Source organism: Ovis canadensis, chromosome 15 (genome assembly GCF_042477335.2).
Source record: "Ovis canadensis isolate MfBH-ARS-UI-01 breed Bighorn chromosome 15, ARS-UI_OviCan_v2, whole genome shotgun sequence".
Taxonomy (NCBI): Eukaryota; Metazoa; Chordata; class Mammalia; order Artiodactyla; family Bovidae; genus Ovis; species Ovis canadensis.
The window spans coordinates 73912862-73933937 of NC_091259.1; the positions used below are offsets into that span (position 1 = coordinate 73912862).

Genomic DNA, 21076 nt, shown 5'->3' on the forward strand with positions numbered 1-21076 from the left:
GCAACAGCTCTGTGAGCATAGCAGGCACTGGGGTGTTGGGTTCGTGTTCAAAGCAGCATCTCCATTTCCTTCTCTGTAAGATGGGGAAGATGATAGCACACAGGGCTTTCAAGCATTTTTTTTAATATGTTTATTTTTAATTGAAGGATAATTGCTTTACAACATTGTGTCGATTTGTGCCATACATCGTCATGCATCAGCCATAGGTATACATATGTCCCCTCCCTCTGGAACATCCCTCCCACCTCTACCCCATCCCACCCCTCTAGGTTGCCACAGAGCCCCAGTTTGAGTTCCCTGAGTCATACAGCAAATTCTCATTGGCTATCTGTCTCACGTATGGTGGTGTATGTATTTCAATACTACTTTCTCCATTCATTCCACCCTCTCCTTCCCTCCTCTGTACGCACGAGTCTGTTCTCTATGTCTGAGTCTCCATTACTGCCCTGCAAACAGGTTCATTGGTACCATCTTTCTAGATTCCACACATATGTGTTAATATATGTTATTTGTTTTTCTCTTTCTGACTTCTCTGCATAATGGACTCTAGGTTCATCCACCTCATTAGAACTGACTCAAAGGCATTCGTTTTTATGGCTGAGTAATATTCCATTGTATATATGTACGACAGTTTCTTTATCCGTTCATCCATCAGTGGACATCTACGTTGTTTGTATGTCCCAGCTATTGTAAATAGTGCTGCAATGAACATTGGGCTACAATGAACATGTGTCTTTTTCAGGGGCTTTCTAACACTTTGCCAGTAGGAAATACTGATATGTTTAGTCTCAGTAAATGTGTGATATGCACATTTCCCCAAATGGGTGGTCTGATATTTTCTATTCTAATCTATATCATGAAAGGTTTTGGGTCAAGCCCCCCTGAATTCATTTCAAAGGCACCAAGATAAGGCATGTCAAGTGCCTGTCCCTTTCTTTGCCCTCAGTGAATATGCCATCATTCTCTGGGGTCATCATGATCAAGATCGCTCTGGCCATAGTTAAGAGAATGGATGGGTGGAGCTGAATGACGGTATCTAAATCCTGAGGGTGTGGAAGGTCACTGGCTCTTCATCTCTGTGTTCGGGTCCCAGGGGAGGAGCTCCATGCTGGGCTTCCTGCCTTCAGGGCCACCTGGGTGGGGGTGAAGGGGCCTATCAGATGAGCTGTCTGTCTGGTTTCCCTGGGAACGGGCTTCTCCTGTTTTCTGTTTTCTGGGTGGCCACATCAGACTGAGTACCCAGTTTTGTTTGACTTCTTTGTTATTTACCCTCAGAATGGCTTTTTCCTGGAAGCCTCCGAGTCATTATAAGCCACCCACTTCTTTAAGTTTTGCCATGATCCTACTTCCCTTTTCAGAGCCGAGGGTTGGAGCTTTAGTACAATAGAATTTATTTGCATTTTCCGCTAGGTATACCACCTTCTTCTGCCCACTGGTCCAGCCCGTAGGCTGCCCCCCTTCCCCGTGCCCTGGCCCTAGAAGCCGAGAGGAGAAGGCAAAACACCACATTCTTCTCCAAGATACACATTGTGGATCCCGAGTTTCCAAAGTAACCCCGTGCAATGAGCCCGGGGGAGAGCAAGGCCAGTGACAGCACCCAGGAGCCCTCTAACTGCCTCATGCTTCATGGACACAGGACTCCGCCTTCCCAGATAACTGAAAAGCACCCAAAACTTAGCTACTTAAATCATTCTAGAAGCATATTTTCCTAAGCGTTAGCCTCATTGGTCCTTCACAGAGAACACCTACTGAAACACCGTGGTTTCTGTAACTCAGAGACTTTGGGCAAGGAAGGTTTTGTGATCGTGTCAGTGATGATGGTGGTGGTGGTTGTAGCTGAATTGTGTCCCCCTAGAATTTGTATGGTGAGATCCAGCCCCTGGAACCTTAGAATGTGATTGTATCGGGTTGGCCCAAATGTTCATTCGGATTTTTCTGTAACATCTTAAGGGGGAAAAAACCCAACAAGCCTTTATGGCCAATGTAACATTTTAAGATAGGGACTTTGAGGAGCTGACTGAGTTAAAACGAGCTCATTACAGTGGACCCTCATCCAATATGACTAGTGTCCTTATAAGAAGAGGAAGTTTGGACAGAGAGACACCAGGGATGCAGGCACATGGAGGCAAGTCCATGCGAGGACACAGGGTAGCCGTCTGCAAGGCAGGGAGAGAGGCCTCAGGAGAGAACCACCTTGCTGACACCTTGATTGTGAACTTGTAGCTCCTGAACTGTGAGAGAATAAATGTCTGTTGCTTGAATCCACCCCATCTGTGTATTTGGTTATAGCAGACTGAGCAGGCTAAGACAGCAGCGGTGGTGGTGGTGGTAATAAAAATAAGCAATAGGTAGCAGATATCGCTCCAGTACTTTTGCCTGGAAAATCCCATGGACAGAGGAGCCTGGTGGGCTGCAGTCCATGGGGTCGCGAACAGTTGGACACGACTGAGCGACTTCCCTTTCATGTTTCACTTTCATGCATTGGAGAAGGAAATGGCAACCCACTCCAGTGTTCTTGCCTGGAGAATCCCAGGGACGCAGAGCCTGGTGGGCTGCTGTCTATGGGGTCGCACAGAGTCGGACACGACTGAAGCAACTTAGCAGCAGCAGCAGCGGATATCAAGCGCTCGCTGCATACCAAGCCTATTTTAAATCTTCCCTTAAATCGTCTCAACCAGCCCCACACCATCACTACCACCACCAATCCTAAGTCGCCTGCCTCAATTGGAAGTGGTGACACGGAGCCTGGCTCTGGCCCTTTTGGTCTGAACCTCCGTAGCACGTGGGGTGGCACCTGCGTGATTCCAGGAACCATGCCAAGCTGCTCATAGATCATCTGGCTCGGCAGCACCACAGCTCTCCAGGCTCCCATGTTTTCAATGTAGACCCTGCTGTGCAGGGTGGGCCAGGGACACAGTGAGTATATTCATTGGTGGTGGCTGCAGTAACAAATGCCCACAGCCTTGGTTTGCTTTAAACAACAGGCGTGGGGACTTCCCTGGCTGGTCTAGTGATTAAGACTTTGACTTCCAGTTTGGGGGAGAATGGATACATGTATATGTATAGCTGAGTCCCTTTGCCACTCCCCTGAAACTATTACAACATTGTTAAGTGGCTATACTCCAGTACAAAACAAACAGTTTTGCAAAATTAACACATAGCGTTTCAAAAAAGGCTTAGACTTCCAATGCAGGGGATGCAGGTTTGATCCCTGGTCGAGGATCTAAGATCCCACATCTTAAGCCAAAACACCAAAACATAAAACAGAAGCAATACTGTAACACATTCAATAAAGACTTTAAAAATGGTCCACATTAAAAAAAAAGTCTTAAAAAAACCGGAACTGTATTTTTTCACAGTTCTGGAGTCAGAAGTTCAGAATCGATGTATCATAGGATCATACGCCCTCCAGAGACTCTAGGGGTGAATCTCGTTTTCTTTCTTACAGCATACCAACTTGCAGCTGCATCGAGAGTCTGTTTCTTTCCCCTTTCGGCTTCCTCTGGTGGCTGCCAGCGTTCCTTGGTGTGTGGCTGCATCTCTCCTGTCTCTTCTCTGTCTTTGCATCTTCTCTCTGTGTGTCTGTGTCTCCTCCTCTATCTCCAGTCTCCTGCAACCCTCTTATCGGGGTACATGTAATTGTATATATAGGCTCATCTGGATAATCCACACTAAACTTCTTCTCTCCGGATCCTTGACTTAATTACATCTTTTGCCACCCGAGGCAATGGTCTCAGGTTCTGAGGACTAAGAAGTGACTCCATCTTTGGGGGCCAGTTTTTCTGCCTCCTACAGTCAATGAGTGGCAGAATGAGCATTGATGCCAGAGTTTGCCTGATTCGAAAGCCTCTGGTGACCACTCATCCTTGAGAGCTACAGTCATTCCCGTTAATTAATGGTATGTTAACTGTTTCATTTGGGCTTCCCAGGTGGCACAATGGTAAAGAATCTGCTTGCAATGCCGGAGACACAGAAGACATGGGTTTGATCCCTGGCTGGGGAAGATCACCTAGAGGAGGGAATAGCAACCCACTCCAATATTCTTGCCTGGAAAATTCCATGGACAGAAGAGCTTGGTGGGCTACAGTCCATGGGGTCACAAAGAGTCAGACATAACTGAGCAATTGAGCAGCAACCATTCCATTTAGGGGGTACCATAGTTGATTAACCTGCCCCCTCTGGGTGGATATCTTGGTAGTTTCCAGTTTTTCATTACTGCAAAAAACTGGCATATTTGCCAGTCTTCATGACCATGCCACCATTTCTGTAGGGTACATTCTTAGAAGTGGAACTACTGGGCCAAAGGGCCAGTAATTCTTAGCTTGCTTCACTCTGTGACCAACCCCCACCCCACTGCCACCCAGACAGCACTCTGCAGGAAAGGAGTTGAAAGGCATCATGCCTCAATAAATAACATCCTGAGTTACCCAAGACCCTAATGCTCTATGACCACCATGGGGGCTCAGAGACCTGGCCTGCTCCCAACTGGAGTATTTTCCAGATGTTTGTGAGGTCGCCATAAGCCGGAGGAAGTGTTGCTATGTTCCCACTGCTGTCATTGCCTAGAGATTTAGAAATAACAAGTTATTTATTTAACAAGCACTTATGAAGCATTTGCTGTTTGCCACGCACTCTTCCATCTAAGTGTTTTACAAATATCCTCCTTTTATCCTCATTCAACCCTGAGGTTGTCACGCTAGCTAGCTCATCTCCTGCAGGAGGTGACTGAGCCTCAGAGAGGTCAAGAGGCTTGCCAAGGTCGCACAGATAGTAAGGGGTGGGGTGTCTAACTTAAAGCAGTCCAAGCTTTCACCATGCCTTGTTTTCTGCTTGTGCTCCCCTGGCCCGCGTCAAATGTGGTCTTAGTGTTCCTTACGTCTGTTTATCCATCTCTGGGGCATGAGGTCTAAATTTTAACATGACATTCTGTGACTAGATGTTCCTGCCGAACTTGGTAGCTTCAGTTGTGATTCTCCTGGCCAGGTCTGGTCTCCCAGGAAAGGGAGAATGGGCTGAGGCCAGTCCATTAGGATAGGATGAGGCCAGTTGTCAGTGATCTGCCTCCTAATAGCTGTGTGACTTCTGGCAGGTTGCTTAACTTCTCTGATCTTCAGATGGGGTTTGGTGACAGCATTTGTCATCAGGTCAGGCAGGCAGTTGGTGCCTTATGAATTGCTAGTCTTCATTTTTATCTTCAGCAGTGCCCTTAGGCTTGAGGTTACAGAGATGAGTAAGTCTCGATCTGATTGCTGTCTTCAAAGAGCCTACAGAATGGCCTAGGTGGGGGCTGGGAAACTTTCTAGATAGGAATGAGGGAACCTGAGTTCTAGCCAGTCCCGGCTCTCTCCTACCTCGAACATCAGACTTTGCTCTGCTCCTCTGAGCCTCACCTTTGCCCCCTGTAAGCGAGAGCCTGGCCTGGCTTCACGCCGAAGCCCCGCCTGTTGTGTGAGTTTCCGCCTTGCCCTGTTTAGGTTGGGACGAGCCCGGGTGTGAGGAGGCAGTGCCAGGGCAGGTGGATACGGGTGTGTCGGCTTTTCCCTTTTAGGCCCCTCTCGTCAACGCGCACAGCAGCTTCCTCTCGGTGCTCTGGGGAGGCCTCTTGGCTCCAGCCGGAAGTAGGAATGGTGGATGAAGACAGCATTGGAATGTCTGGATCTGAGGGTGGCAGGTTTTGCAGGGGACGAATGAGTCAGAGACGCTCCTGGCTGTGTGTTCCTGCGCGGCTGATGCGAGGCCGAGGACGCCGCGGTCATCATCCTTTTGGCTGAAAGTCACCCATAGTTAAAAGGGTTGCGTATGTAGATGGGGCTGCCCATGAGGCGTGCCGATGTGCACACGGCTTGGAGCAGGAAGCCTGGCAGTGGGGCGGGAGGCAGTAACTGAGAAGTGGGATGAGGGGCAGGAGCCTGCCCCCAGGGTCCGCTGTGTTGCCCAGCCTCCTGGAGAAGTGATGTTTCGGCCGGAAACCAGAAGACTCGAATGATGCCTTCTGCTCACCTTTTTACTTCCCTGTACAGGTGCCCCTGAGTGGGAGGCAGCTCCATCACCTGGAGTTTAGGATCCTCGTAAATGGAGTTAATATCCCATAATTACACAGATGAATTGCACTTAACAGGCTCATTTAAAGAAAGGCGGTGAAACAGAGTCTCTCTTAATGGTGTGACCTTTACCAGGCAAGTTAAATCCCAAAGCCAGCTAGTTTAATGCGTCTGAAGGGCTCCCGTGGTTTTATTACTGCATTGCCCCACTCATTTATTTGCATAGATCTTTCCACCTTCCAGGGGCACTTGTGGGGTTATTGAGACCCTCTGAAAGTGAGAAGGCCTATCATGACTTCCTCAGCATTTATTGGTAAAGTTTAGTCATCATTGGCTCATTCTGAGAATGGGGTGAAGGGCAGACTGTCAGAGAAAGTGGGACACATTTTAAAAATGTCAGAGGTAGGATGAGCAATTCCTTTCTTGGCTTCTGGTTTCACAAGTTCATTGTCACTGTGCCCACTGTCTACAGGGAGTGATAGCCCTGTCCGCGCCCTCTGGGATGGACAGTCTCAGGGCCCAGCTAGCAGCCTTAGTGCTTCGCCGACAAGGGCAGCTTGTTTCCCTGGGAGGAGGGACCTGGATTCTTCCTTCTTCCAACACCGCAGCTGGGCCTGCAAAACCTGCTCCCCCTGCCAGCTGGAAAGTTGGCATTTGTGGCTGGAATATCTTTTTCTTTCAGTATTGGTTTTGGGGACACAGCAGAATAAGCTGGTGAGGTGCCACTGAAAATACTTTTGGGCTAACCCTAAAGCTTTGGAAGAAAAAAGTGACTGTGATCTTGGTGATTTCCTTTTGTCCCTCCCTCTGACCAGTTCCCAAACTCACTTTGCATCGTCAGTTTGGGCTTGACGCTGACCGAACAATAAAAGACTGAAACAGCAGGTTCAAAAGTGCCCAGAAAAGAGAGAAAGTCAGATCTGAATAGAAATAGCCAGTGCTTGAGAGCCTTGGGTCTACTATTTTGCTGGGCATGTCACACCATCTCATTTCCCCTCTTATCTGTCCTGTGAAGTTGGCATTGCTAGCAGCTAAGGACTCTCAGACTCAATCAGCCCGAAGTCACACAACTTGGGAGTGACCTTGTTAAAATTCGAACCCAGATTCACTCAAAGTCATTAACCATGGAGTCATAAAGGTTTCCAGGAGACAATATAATTGAACCCAACCCTGCAGGGTAAGTTAGATTCAGATAAGCAGAGAGAAAGAGGGAGAGGGTTCTGGGCAAGGGAAACAGGGCTGTGCTGTGCTTCATCGCTCAGTCGTGTCCGACTCTTTGCAACTCCAAGGACTGTAGGCTGCCAGGCTTCTCTGTCCATGGGGATTCTCCAGGCAAGAATACTGGAGTGGATTGCCATGTCCTCCTCCAGGGGATCATCCCACCCAGGGATCGAACCTAGGTCTCCTGCATTGCAGGTGGATTCTTTACCATCTGAGCCACAAGGGAAGCCCAAGAATACTGGAGTGGGTAGCCTATCTCTTCTCCAGTGGATCTTCCCAATGCAGGAATCAAACCGGGGTCTCCTGCACTGCAGGTGGATTCTTTACCAGCTGAGCTACCAGGGAAGCCCTAAGGGAAATAGTAAGTACAATCGAAAGCCTGCAGCCTCACCTGGAACAGCTCCATGGAGCAGGGACCACATTCTCCAAGGCCACATGCATCCCCGAGGCCTGAGTGCCTAAAGCACTGCAGGGGCTTAGTAATGTTTGTTGCATGAGCAAATCATGGCGACTTCTCTTCCCACAGACCGTGAGCCTCTTGAGGGCAGGGACTAGGTCTTAGAAATCTTCAGATGCTACACAGCTCACATGGTTAATAAATCACTGTTGTTTATTACAAAGTTGTGTCCAGCTCTTTTACGCCCCTGTGGACTGTAGCCCACCAGGCTCCTCTGTCCATGGGATTCTCCAGTCATGAATCCTGGAGTGGGTTGCCATTTCCTCCTCCAGGGGATCTTCCTGACCCAGAGTTCCAACCCATGTCTCCTGTCTCCTGCATTAGCAGGTGGATTCTTTACCACTGAGCCACCAGGGAAGCCTGGTTAGTAAATAGTAGCTAATAAATATGTTCTGATAGAATACATGAATGAATGGCAGGCAAGGGAGGGTGAGGAGATGAGCCTGAGGGAAGAGGCACTGATGCTTTGGGAAATACTGAGCGATGCACGTGGGCTGCTCTGGTCGTCAGGGTGTGTCATGGACCATCTTCAGTGCCTAGACAAGGAGCTCTTGTGTGCTCTATTTTTTTTTTTTTAAAGTCATCTCAATGAAAAACTTGGTAGAAGCTATAGAAACTCAGCGGGGGCCCAAATTTTGATAGCTGTGCATGGGAACCACAGTCAAACGTAGCTTAGCAATCACTTTTCTGTAGGACTGGCCTCAACCCATTGTGAGTGCCTCTCCACCTGGGGATGACCACAAGGTTATAACCAAAAGGAGGCTTGTGAACACTTGTGAGTGGGACCGTGCAAGTTATAGATAGTACTCTGGGGTCCTGGAATTTTTTTTTAGGGTAGTTTGGCCAGGAAGTCCCAGCCAGCTTCCCACATGATGGGGTCTGCTCAGCCCAGGTGTTTTCAAGAAAAGCTGGCCTCTCTTTTCAGGTATTGGCCAACATCGTGATTTTGAGAACGCCTGAGGGCTGGAAGACAGCCGTGAGAGGAGCCCTTTGGGTGGGCAGTCGGAACCTTCTGGTCCAGAGGAGAAGCTGCCCCCTCACCTGGACTTATGACCCGTGGCTTCGCCCCCAGCCTGCCCGTCGAGTTCCCCAAGATGGGCTCCTTCCGCAGGCCCAGACCACGCTTCATGAGCTCCCCGGCGCTCAGCGACCTGCCCCGCTTCCAGGCAGCCCGCCAGGCTCTGCAGCTGAGTTCCAACTCTGCTTGGAACAGGTATGGGAGGCACTGGGTGGGCGGGAAGGTGGTGGTGGGGTACGGGTTGGCGTGCCAGGGCCAGGGGCTGGCTGAGCTTCAGCATCTCCTGAAATCACGGCTCCAGAAGGTCATGGATATAGGGGTGACTGACACAGTGTGCCCGTTTCCCTATGGCAACTGTATCCATCAACTTTTCTTTTTTTTTAATTTTTTTTTAATGTATTTTTTCTTTTTGTATTGATATACAGTTATTTACAGTATTGTGTTAGATTCAGTTATTTTTTCTGATTATATTTCACAATAGGTTATTACAAGATATTGAACATAGTTCCCTGTACTATGCAGTAAATCCTGGTTGCTTATCTGCTGTATCCCAGTTTGTTAATCCCACACTCTTAGTTTGTCCCTCTTTTTCTCTCCCTGTCTTTCCTTGTTTGAATAGAGGGGAAGCGGACCACTGGGGGCTTCTGGGCTCTCAAAATCAGTTAACCAGCCCGGGACAGTTGGATCAGAACTTAACATTAGGCCCATGCCAGTTGTCAGACGACCCGGGGGTGGGAACATCTAAGTAACCTCCAGTCACCTGCTACCTGTTTAAGAAGATTAGACATGTATCTGTGAAAAGCTAGCAATGCAGTGTAGACCAGGGTTGATCCCCACCTGGAAGCTACTGGTGGCTGGGAGAGGAGACTCTGAGCCTTCATAAAGTACCCAGCCAATCTGTGTACCAGGTACTGAGTAGAGACTGATTCCATACTATGTCTCACCCTCCTGGAGCTGTGTTTCAAATCGTGTGGTTCCTCTTTGGATAAATCAAATGCATTGTTACTTTAAAGCATTACTGAGGGTTTTTTTGTCACTTGGATCATTATCAATTTTTTTTTTAACGAATGCACAACTCATGATGGTGAGGGAGGGGAGATCTGAAATGTTTTGATGTTAAGTAGGACCTGGTTCATTTTAATAAAGCCTGAAACCTGGGGTGAAGACAAGTTTGTGATCAGCTCCTTATTGAAATGCTGGGCTGGGTCCGGAGACTTACCTGGGTCCTTCAAGGGATCAACTCTTCTGCCTGGACACTCGTGGGAGGGGAAGGGGAAGTGAGGCCAGCCCTTCTGGAGTTCTTCCCAGAAAGTACTATTAAAAGGATGGACCTAGAGTCTGTCATAGAGTGAAGTAAGTCAGAAGGAGAAAAACAAATATCGTATATTGGGGCATATATATGAAATCTAGAAAAAAATGGTCCAGATGAACCTATTTGCAGGGCAAGAACAGAGGCGCAGACATAGAGAAGTGATGTGTGGACGCAGAGGGGGAAGGGGAGGGTGGGATGAATCGGGAGAGCAGTGGCACACACAGACCAGCAGCTGTGAAAGAGATCGCTGGTGGGAAGCCGGTGTGCAGCTCAGGCTTCAGTGCTCTGAAGGGAGCTCAGTTCCGTGCTCTGTGATGACCTAGATGGGTGGGATTGAGGCGGGAGCTGGCAGGGAGGTCCAAGAAGGAAAGGATCTTGTGTATACATATAGCTGATTCAATTCATTGTTATCACAGAAACTAATACACCATTGTAAAGCAGTTATATTCCAATTGTTTTAAAAAAGTAAAATAAAAGGCGAGGACAATTAAAATCCATAATTGCAAAATTTAAAAAACATTAAGATAAGGCAAGGCATGATCCTTTCCAGGCTGTGAAGACAGAGGCCCCCTAAGTGAGAGAACTGCAGGCTGGGGTGAACTCTTTGCAGCCAGTGCCACGCGGGATTCTTTCAGACCCGAAGGTGCTGGCCACGCAGTTTCCTGAGAGCAGATCCCACTGCCCGCCCTTCATTAAGGCTGCTCCCCAGCAGGGCTGCCAGCCTGCGAGAAAATGCGGGGAGAGGGCCTCTTTTTGTCCTCTTGGCCTCAGTCTTCCTCCCTTTCCAAGGACCCTCATGTGCAAGTGATGGATTCCAGGGAGAGAAAACATGGGCCTGCCTGTGCCCTGGGCTTCCTGGCCCTTCTCCCCACCTTCGGCTCTGAGCTGCTAGTGGAGGTGGCCCCGGGGAGGCAGATCCACTCATCGGGGGTCTTTTTATTTCCCTGCAGCGTCCAGACTGCCGTGATCAACGTCTTTAAAGGGGGCGGCTTGCAGAGCAATGAGCTCTATGCACTGAATGAAAACATCAGGTACGTGGCTGGCCAGTTGGGGACCCTCCCCTCCATGGGCCTGAACTAGGGCAGGGAGCTACACCTCACCATCACTCTGGGAGCCTCACCTTAAGTTCTGTTTTCTGCTTGATTCTTATTGCTGCTTCTGTTGGCTTTTCTGAATCTTTTCTGACTGTTAAGTTCCAGGGCCCTTGTCTGTCTAGACTTCTGCTCCAGAGAGGGCCTGTCCATTTGCCCATGTATATAGTGCATGTGTGGGTGGCTGGGGCACAGGGGGTAGAGGGTGACATCTAGCAGCTGTCATTTACTCTGTGAACATTTCTTATGCCTCATTGACCATATTAGGCAGGATGGTCTAGTGGTTGGGACTACACTACTTAGGATTTTATAGCTATTCTTCTTTTACCAAGAGGTTTTACCAACCTCTTTATGCCTTGGCTTCCTCTTACGTGAAATAGGAATAGGAAATGTGCCTACTTCCATAAGATTCTTATGAGGTATTGAGTTACTGCATAAATAGTCTATAAGAACAGAGTTGGTACTTCCTTGGCGCTCTTAGCATCATTGTCACCGTCATTGCTATTAGGTTTTGGTGATAAAACTCTCAATAAGATATGGTCCTTGAAGCGTTTGTCTTCCAGAATCTTCCCAGTAGTGTCCAGTACTCGTTCATTCATTCATACATGAAATGTTTCAGTGCCTCCCCATTAGCCAGGCACTGGAAACACAATAATGAACAAAGATAGACGTAGACACTGCTTTTCCTGGAATTTCCAATATGTTCAGTTGGGGCAATAATCGTTAGCCAACTGATCACACATGTAAAATGTATTAATAATAACGTGCCTGTGACAGCTACCACAACACAGTTGACATGATGAGAGCCGGCGTTAGTAGGACTCGGTTTTGCCAAGGAGGCCAGGGATGGTGATGTGATGCTTGCGCTGTCATCTGACGGATCAGTGGATATTAACTCAATGAAGAGGGCTCCAGGTAGTGGCAATTGCAGGTGCAAAGGTCCTGTGGTAGCAACGGACCTGAGCACGGAACTGAAAGTAAGCCCACTTGCCCAGAACACCGGGGATTGGGTGGTGGTGTGGTTGGATTTGTGTGTTGGTAAAATGAGGGCAGAGAAGCAAGCACAGCCCCGCACCCCAGGATCTCCTGGGGACAGGAAGTTGGACATCAACTCTTAATGGGCTGGTGTTCATTCCTCTTGGGTGTGTTAAGTGCAGAACATCAAGGCTAAAGACCCAAGCCTGGAGTGGGCAGAACATTAAACAAGGCCATTATTCGAGTCCTGTTTACATTTAGTTAAGACCTGTATTAAGGGTCAGTGAAGTGTTTTAAGAGCTCTGCTTTCATGAAAACCTTCAGAGCTCAGAAATAGAGTTGTCTTAAATTTCTAGCCATGTGCTTGAATTTCACATAAGAATTACACAAATATGGAAAGACACAATAGGGATCATCTCACCCAGGGCCCCCTTTTTACAGAGGAGAAAACTGAGGCCCCAAGAAGTTGAGTGACGGGAGCAAAGCTGGGTCAGCCAACCCCCCGGTTGCAAAAACTGAGTTTCACTCTAAGAACGAAGATCCCCGCCTCTCTATGAATGTTCCTTAGCTCACAATAGATATATAAATAAATAAAGCAGTGACTCAGGAACGTGCTAATTGTTCCTTGTATCAGGGGACAGATCCTGAAATTGTACTTAAAAACCATTGTTTGTGGGCAGTTAGGAAAAGTGCAGGTCATGCCAGATTGCACCAGCCCGGTTAACCCGTGGGCCACTCACTGAGAGGCCTGCAGGTGCCAGCAGGTCCAAGTGGGTGAAGCCAGCCTGGTGGATGCAGATGAGGGCTAACCCTCTGCCCGAGGGGATCCCACGCCCCTCCCCGCTGGAATAATGCAGGTCCAGTGTCATGACATCTTATTTCTCAAGAAGAACCAGAGACTGAGATCTTTATGTGAAATTTTATATCATTTAAATGTTGACAAATGATCCAGATGTCCCCAAACATTGGTACAGGGCAAACAAAACACATCCGTGGGCTGAACTTGACCAAGGAGGTGCCCATTTGTGAGATCAGCCAGAACATGCATGGGAGGCTGATGGGAATGGTGCACCCCAGATTCTAGCACTAAGGACCCTTGAGCTGGGGGAAAGGGAGCTGACATGGATGGAGGTGCCAGGAAAAGTGCTTGGGTGCCTTTCACCTCCACCGCACTCAGCCCACCTCACAGAGCTGTCAGACAACCACTGTTCTCAGTGTGTAGTCTGCCCACAAAATGATGGGCAAGAGAAACACATTAGCTTGTCCAAGGTCACAAGCGGAGTCAGAATGTGAACCTTTTCCCGAGGAACCTATCTGCAGGGCAGGAATATAGACACAGACATAGGGGATGGACTTGTGGACACAGTGGGGAATGAGAGAGTGGGACGAACTGAGAGAGTAGCACTGACATATATATACACCACCAGGTGTGAAATAAAGAGCTAGTGGGAAGTTGCTGTATAACAGGGAGCTCTGTGACAAACCTATGGGCTGGGGTGCGGGTGTGGGAGGGAGGTTCAGGAGGGAGGGGATATATGTAAACTTATGGCTGATTCTGATTATGTTTCTGTGGCAGAAACAAATACAACATTGTAAAGCAATTACCCTCCAATTAAAAATTAAAAACAAACAAGAATGAATCCTTGTCTGATTTAGACACCTGTGTTAGTTTGTTCGGGTTGCCGTACAAACACCATAGACTGGGTGACTTAAGCAATAGATGTTTCTTTCTCACTGATCTGGAAGCTGGGAAGTCCAAGGTCAAGGTGCTGGCAGACTGAGATCCTGGTGAGAGCTCTCTCCCTGGCTGCCCTCCTGCTGTGTCCTGGCACAGCCCCTCTGTGTGCACGGAGGAGAGGGCATGCTCTGGTGTCCGTTCTTGTAGGGATGCTAATCCCAGCATGAGTGTTGAGGGCGCTACCTGTATCACCTCGTCAAACTCTAATTATTTCCTAAAGGCCTCATCTCCAAATACTAGCACACTGTGGGCATAGGGCTTCAACATATGAATTTGAGGGGTCGGGGGGTGGAGACACAAGTCAGCCTGTAGTGAAACCTGTGTTCTTTGCACTGCATGACAGTGTCAGAGAGAGAGGTTTTAGCTGGAAGAAGGGTTAAGCCAGTGGTCTTGATCTTTCTTTCTGCCATGGTTCCATTCCTGAGGCCTCCAAGGCCCCATCTCTCACCATGAGCTTTGATTCTTAACACCCTCCGAGGACCACAACACTCCCCCAATGCTCCTTTCCAGTACTGAGTTTAGTGTTAGGTGTTGGATATTCCTCTGTCTGTTTTGAGGATGATGAGAAACACATATGGTTGGGGTTTGAAGCTAATTGCCCGGATGTGAATTGGGCCCAGAATACATCAGAGCTGTCAAAAACCAGAGTTCCAATGACCATGCTCTGGACCATCTACCCTCTGTCCTTCTTGAGGCTGGTCATTAGAATGGATGTGGGGTTTCCCAGCACAGACACTCAGAGTATACCTGAGAACATGAAATGCATCCCAGACTTTGTAGGACCTGGTTGTGCCTAGTTAAATAAGTGAACCCTTGTCTGCAAGAGGCAACATGGAAATAAACACAGCTGCCTTTATTTCAGGAATTAAAACGCCAAACAGGCATGCTAGTCTCTGGTTACATTCAGACAGGCAGGTTTTGGTTTTTCTTCTCTCTCTCTCTTTCTCTAAGAAGACCTGTTCGCAGAATGCAAGTGCCATCTCACCAGCATTGAGACCCCACCAGGTGGGATGAGGGGCAGAGGCAGTAGGGATGAGGGAGGAAGATGTGGAGGGAAAGAAGGCTGTTACTCTCAACCCCATTATTCAATCAGTTATGACAGTTCTATGTGCAGGAAGATCCCTGCCAGATTCCAGAGAACTGTTTAACTTCAGAGAGTAGCTCTTGGTAAGGGATGAAGATTAGACCAGCTATGTGACCATGGCTTACCCAAGTCTCTGCTCTTTGTTTTACGAAATGAGGAAAACGACATCAGAATCATAGTGATTGGGAGGTCAGGGATAATGCCAAAAGTGTTACTAGGACAAGAGCTGGTGTCTAAGAGATGTTAGCCATTATTATTCGTATTGTGAAAATTTAGCAATAATAAAGTGATAAATGCTGGCTGAGTACCTTGCATGCAAGCACAGGGCAGTGTGACCAATTGCCTCGTGAGCAGTACTGTATAACGAGTTCTCTTATTGTTTGGATGAGGTGAGCTGACTTTGAACTAGAAAGATCCAGGCCAGGCCCCTCCAAGAATGTGCTGGCCTGGGAGTGAGGGTGAGGCTAAGTTCTTACAAGGAGAGCCAGCTGTTTCTCCTTTCTGCAGAGGAAAGACCAAGAGGAAATGACTCTCAGTTCTTCATTCTACTCCAGCCAAACAGTAATAAACTTTGATGGATTATCCAAGTCCAATGTCAAAACCTAAATCAGCTTCCCCAGCTTATCCCAGCCAGCCCTGGCCATCTTCCTAATTGTGGAGTTAGTGTGTTCCCTGGGAAACGTGAATTCATGTAAATATTAGCCAATGCAAAGGATCACCCAAAAGGTAAGTTTTATATAACTGGGTCCCGAAACGCAGTTGTTACAAGTGATTGGTGTTTTTTTCTAAGACATGTCTCCATGTCTAAAAAATGAACTCCAGTTTAAACGTTGGCAGATAGACTTTGGGGTAGTTCTGAGGAAGAACTCTGGACTAAGGATGGTCAGGTTCTAAAGTAGATCATTAGATCAAGAGAAGGATGCGGAGAACTTTTAAGACCAAATTCATTAGGAATTGTTCAGTCACTAAGTTGTGTCCAAGTCTTTGCAATTCCATGGACTGCGGCACTCCAGGCTTCCTTGTCTTTCTATCTCCTGGAGTTAGCTTGAACTCATGTCCGCTAAGTCAGTGATGCCATCCAACCATCACATCCTCTGTAGCCCCCTTCTCCTCCTGCCTCCAGTCTTTCCCAGCATTTAGTGTTTTTTTTTTTTTTCCCCCAGTGAATCAGCTCTTTACATCAGGTGGCCACCTCAATAAAGTGGCAAATTTTCCCTAAATTAAAGCCAGGGCTCATGGTCTGTCAATGTGAAGACTGAATCAGATTATTTTCTGTTGAAACTGCCTTAGAAAATGACCCCTCAGAATAGACATAGTCTAGTGAAACCCTTGTTATCACAACCTACAATTCTGTCTGCCCTGGTTTGGGCTGGACTTGAGTATGTTCTTGGGTTAAATTCTCTATGGGGCATCAGTGTGGTTTTGAATGCCCCTCTCCAGCCTCCATCCTAATGTGGCTTCATTTTGACAGTGGGGACAAGTCTGGGTTAGAGATTTGGGTCTCATGAGCTTTCCCAGGAAAAAGAATGGCCAAACTAAGACAGGGAAGCATGCTCCTGCTAAAACATTCTTTTCAGTAATTAGTCCGCAGATTGTAAAGTTACGAAAGTGTGAGAAAGCTACTGTTTATGTGTCCTGGTTCTTAGGAATCTATGCAAGTAGGTTCTTAAAAGTGCTTTCAGTTTGTGGTTGGTGGGAGGTTGGGGGATAGACATAGAGAGAGGGGTCATTGATGCTTTCCTTCATTTCATCAGTGAATATTTGTGGACTGTCTGCCAGATCCTGGGGCAGCCGTTGAGGTGGGTAATTCTTGCTCTTAGGGAACGTACCACAGATTGAGATGAAGGAACTGAATCAGCAGCTCTCAAGCGATATTTTAAGTCAGGTGGTGGGAGAGTCCAGAGTCCTGGGGAAGTGTGAGGTGGAGAGTGGGCACCATTAGATCTGGGAGAGGGCACCCTGTTGAAATCTGTAGGATGGGGTAGGTGAGAGTCAGGTAGAAAGGGCACGTGAGGAGAGAAAAATCTTGCCACCCGTCTCTCCATACCTTTTCACCCCTCCTTCTTCCTGGGGAGATTTTTTTTTTTTCTCAGCAGAAATAAATGCTCACAGATGGAGGTTTCCGGAAACCAGAGATGAGTTATCTGCAGCTGGCCTAAGGCAGGAAACTCACATTTTCCTTCTCTCTCCAACCACCCTGCTTCTGTTCTTGTTGGGAGGGAGGCATCGTGAAGGAAACCCCAGAGATTTTCAAGGAAAGAGGAGGTTCCAAGAACTGAGCTCCATCGCTGACAGGTTGGAGTTGAAACGTCCTTGTTCTGAGTCAGCTGGCCGCCCAAGTCCCAGAGCGGAGCTCCGCTTCAGCTGGGTCCAGCCCTGGGAAGAATCTGTTGACCCAACTGAGACCTGCAGCTGGGGCAAGAGCTGGGAGGGGAGAAGAAGAGAACCCAGGTGGAGCCCACAGGCTGGCAGAGGGGACCGGTCTGAGTCAAGATTCTGTGACATAATAGCAGACTTCAGTAGAACATTGATTTAGTGCGTGCCAGGCTCTGTGTGTTAACGGTAAAACACCACACTCTTGTGATCTGGATGCTGCTGTATTTTCCTTTTACAGATGAGGAAATAGAGGCACAGAGAGGTGGGATAACTGGCCCAGAGTTTGCAGAGCTAGTTAGCAGCTGACTTGGGCTTGAGCTTCCCATGTTCCTTAGCAAACAGTCAGTGAGGGACTTCCCTGGTGATCCAGTGGTTAAGAATTCACCTTCCAATGCAGAAGATGTGGGTTTGATTCCTGGTCGGGGAACTAAGATCCCATGTGCCAACTCATAGCAGCTGCTGAACCCAGGCTGCACCAAAAGCTCCTGCCTGTAGCAGCTAATACCCTATGCAGCCAAATAAATATATAGGTAAATAAAATTAAAAAACAAACAGAAGAATAAGGACAACAACAATCAAAAAATGGTAAGTGGGCTCCAAGAGGCGCATGATGGGCATTGTCCAGATTTAAGCCTGATGCCCCTGGACAGAGGTTTATGAACAGATCATCAAATGGTTGGGTCATTGTCTTCTGAGAACCCTCGTTTGAGAGCCCTTCAGGCAAGATCTCTTTCTGGCCCAGGTCGCTCAGATTTGACACCGTGTGTCTGCTCTGGTTGAGAAAGAGCCTTATCTTTGGGGGCAGGAAGAGTAATTTGAGGGAAGGAGCTCATGAGAAACCTCCAGGGCCAGCCCATGAGGTGGCTGGCCTGCACAGCATCTGGACATCTGCCCTGAAAACCCAGGGCTCTCTGGAAAGTTTACACTGGGCAGCGCTGGACTTGGAGCTGGTCAACTGGTTGGCGGGACCGAGATCTGGCTGCTGGCTTCTGCAGAGTTTGCTGCAGCTCCGCTGTTGGTGTCCGTCTGTGTCCCTCACTCACCTTTTCTGCCTGCCCCTGTGGGCGTGGGGGCGGGTACCACTGCCTGATGTTCAGGTGGGCCTCTGTTTGAGTTGGGATTTGCTGGTATGTATGGCCTCAGGCAAGGCTATGAGTGTCAAGTCTCCTTGTCTTCAAATCAAGGATGAATTCCTACTTTAAAGGCTACTGGAGAATTCCAGATGCTTTGTGCCAGCTGCTTGAGCACAGTACGAGCGACGTAATGTGTAGCTCTGGAAATGCTCGCTGTCAGCTCTCTCCATCTTTTTCACTATCTCCACTGCCACCCATACGGTGCAGAATATAAAGAGGTGTGAGAGTCCTAACGTTTTATCTGAGTCATGTGCACGATCTCTGATGGGCCCTTTTAGAATGGGGGCCTGCGAGGAAAGGTCGTTTCCATGTTTTCCTGCTTAAAGGATGCCGCTGCCTTGAAACACACCCTGCTGTAGATGCGAGGTGGGTGATCTTAGGAGAATTTAATGATCAAATCGGAGAGGCACTGACTAGCTTATCCTGTAAGGTCCCCTCTGTTCCTGGACCCTGAGGGTGTCTGGCCAGATCCTGCCAAGGGGCCTGGGGCAGCCGCCAATTGTCATGTGGCACAGAAATACTACACAACTGATAAATGGTTTCCCCAGTCATGCTGGCTAGACTTATCCCCAAGGCACCTCTCTCTAAGCTGTTTCGTCATCCTCTGGAATTCTGCTACTTTGGGGTTTGTGCTCAGGGGAGATTGTGGCTCATATCAAAGGTGGTTTCTCTGCGTCATTTCTTCCACTTCCTGCCCTGCCTGCCACTCGGTCATCCCTCTGCCTCTCAGCTGGCTAGAATCCAGCTTCTGTGCCTCATTTACCGTCGAGCCCACAGAAGTGGGAAGTTGAGTTGACAAGATGGTGTGGGGTGAGATGGCAGGCCTGTGTAATAACAGGAAATTCTGTCATCTGGGGTGTTGTCTCACCCGGTCAGCCTGGAGGGTGAGAGGGTGAGATATTACAGATCAGGGAGTGAGTGGTTCCCCATTTCTCCTTGTTATGGCCCTTTTGGCTTCTGACTGAACTTCATGCCCTGTTTCCCTTTTGGGTTGAGTCCCACAGAAACATTCACTTCCCATTACTCTCAGGTCCCCACTTCCTTCTCGTTCTAGCTCACTGGCTGCTGGTGGTGGTGATGGTGATGATTGCGGTGGTGATAGTAATGGAGGGGTGGTGTTGGTGATGATGCGGGGGTAGTGATGGTGGTGGTGGTGCTTGTAACGAGTGGTGATGGTGTTGTTGGTGGTGGTGATGGTGGTGGTGATGGTGGTGTTGGTGATGATGCGGGGGTAGTGATGGTGGTGGTGGTGCTTGTAACGAGTGGTGATGGTGGTGTTGGTGATGGTGATGGTGGTGACGTGGTGTGGTGGTGGTGGTGATGGTGGTGATGGTGGTGGTGGTGCTAGTAATGATCATGGTGATGATGGTGATCATGGTGACATTGGTGATGGGGGTGATGGTGGTGGTGGTAATGGTGATGGTGTTGGTGATGTGGTGTGGTGATAGTGTGGTGATGGTGGTGCTTGTAATGATGGTGGTGGTGATGGTGTTCGTGGTGACATTGGTGATGGGGTGATGGTGTTCATGGTGACATTGGTGATGGGGGTGATGGTGGTGGTGGTGCTCGTAATGGTGGTGGTGATGGTGATAGTGGTGACATTGGTGATGAGGGTGATGGTGGTGGTGACACTTGCCAAGCTTTGTGGTATGCCAGGCACTGTTCTATAAACTCACCACTCAAAGATTAACTAATTTAGCCTTGCAGTAATTCTGTGGAGTGGGTAGCTTTATTATCCCCAAATTCCAGTTGAGGAAACAGGTACAAGGGATTAACTTGTAAGTTAACTTGTAAAAGATATTGCTAACCACAGGGTTCAGACCCAGGTCTTAATGAAACTGCACTCTTAATGAAACTCCTCTCCTCTCTATCCTAAGCCCACTGCACACCCTCCTCAGTAACCTCTGAGGTTCCGTTTTCTTATGTCTAAAAAACAGAAATCTCACTATCACCTAACAGTTTTGAGGCTTAAATGGGGAAACACATGTACATTATTGACAGTGGCACCTGGCGCTTAATAAGTGCTCAGTAAACTTTAATTGGGGAAAAAAAAGGCAGGCTCCTTCCTAGGAGCAATTGGGTTTTTATTCATTATTATTAATTGCTCCAATATGTAATTACTTTCCTGTTTCCTGGGAAGAAACTGTAGAAAAGGATGGAAAAAGAGGAAGGGAGGCTGCTGACTTCTGTGCCTCTGTGCCCAGGAGAAACATGCATCCAAGGTTTTGGGAACCAGGTTTGCCATCTCTTCTGTATGGAGGGGACCACAAAGCACAGGCTCTTTAATCCTGTCTTCTGCTTTTCTCTTCTTTCTTGTACTTTACAAGCTAAAGTGGAAAACTTAGTGAGGAAGATTATAGAGTTGAGTGATCCCTCTGTGGATTTGGATCTGTGCATCCCTAATGTCTTGATGCTTTCCATTTGGGGACAAGATGGTACCCTGTCTCCTGAGGGAGTGGTCCCGACGGGGAGGAATCATGGTCTGAGCTCTTCTGTCCTCCTCTCCTAGCACCTCACACCGTGTCTGACACACAGTAGGTTTTCAGGAAATGCTTGTGACTTGGTGGAATTAACTCCTGGGGTCCCAATGCTCTGTCAGGCCCCTGTTCCTGTTTTGGTGGAGAAGCTAC

At 48.2% G+C, this 21076-nt stretch overlaps 1 protein-coding gene across 18 annotated transcripts in view; it reads left to right on the plus strand.

Moving 5' to 3' along the window:
- PRR5L (proline rich 5 like) overlaps positions 1–21076 on the plus strand; it is a 77623-nt gene that overhangs the window by 14700 nt on the left and 41847 nt on the right. For 15 of the 18 annotated variants that reach the window (XM_069555132.1, XM_069555148.1, XM_069555137.1 and 12 more), the window contains exons 2-3: positions 8645–8932; positions 11000–11080. In XM_069555132.1, the coding sequence (XP_069411233.1) occupies positions 8769–8932; positions 11000–11080 (245 nt within the window). In that variant the 5' untranslated portion in view covers positions 8645–8768. Of the gene's footprint in view, positions 1–7457; positions 7624–8644; positions 8933–10999; positions 11081–19510; positions 19548–21076 lie in introns of those variants that run through there. The other 3 variants (XM_069555135.1, XM_069555141.1, XM_069555144.1) reach the window with 2 other exon arrangements.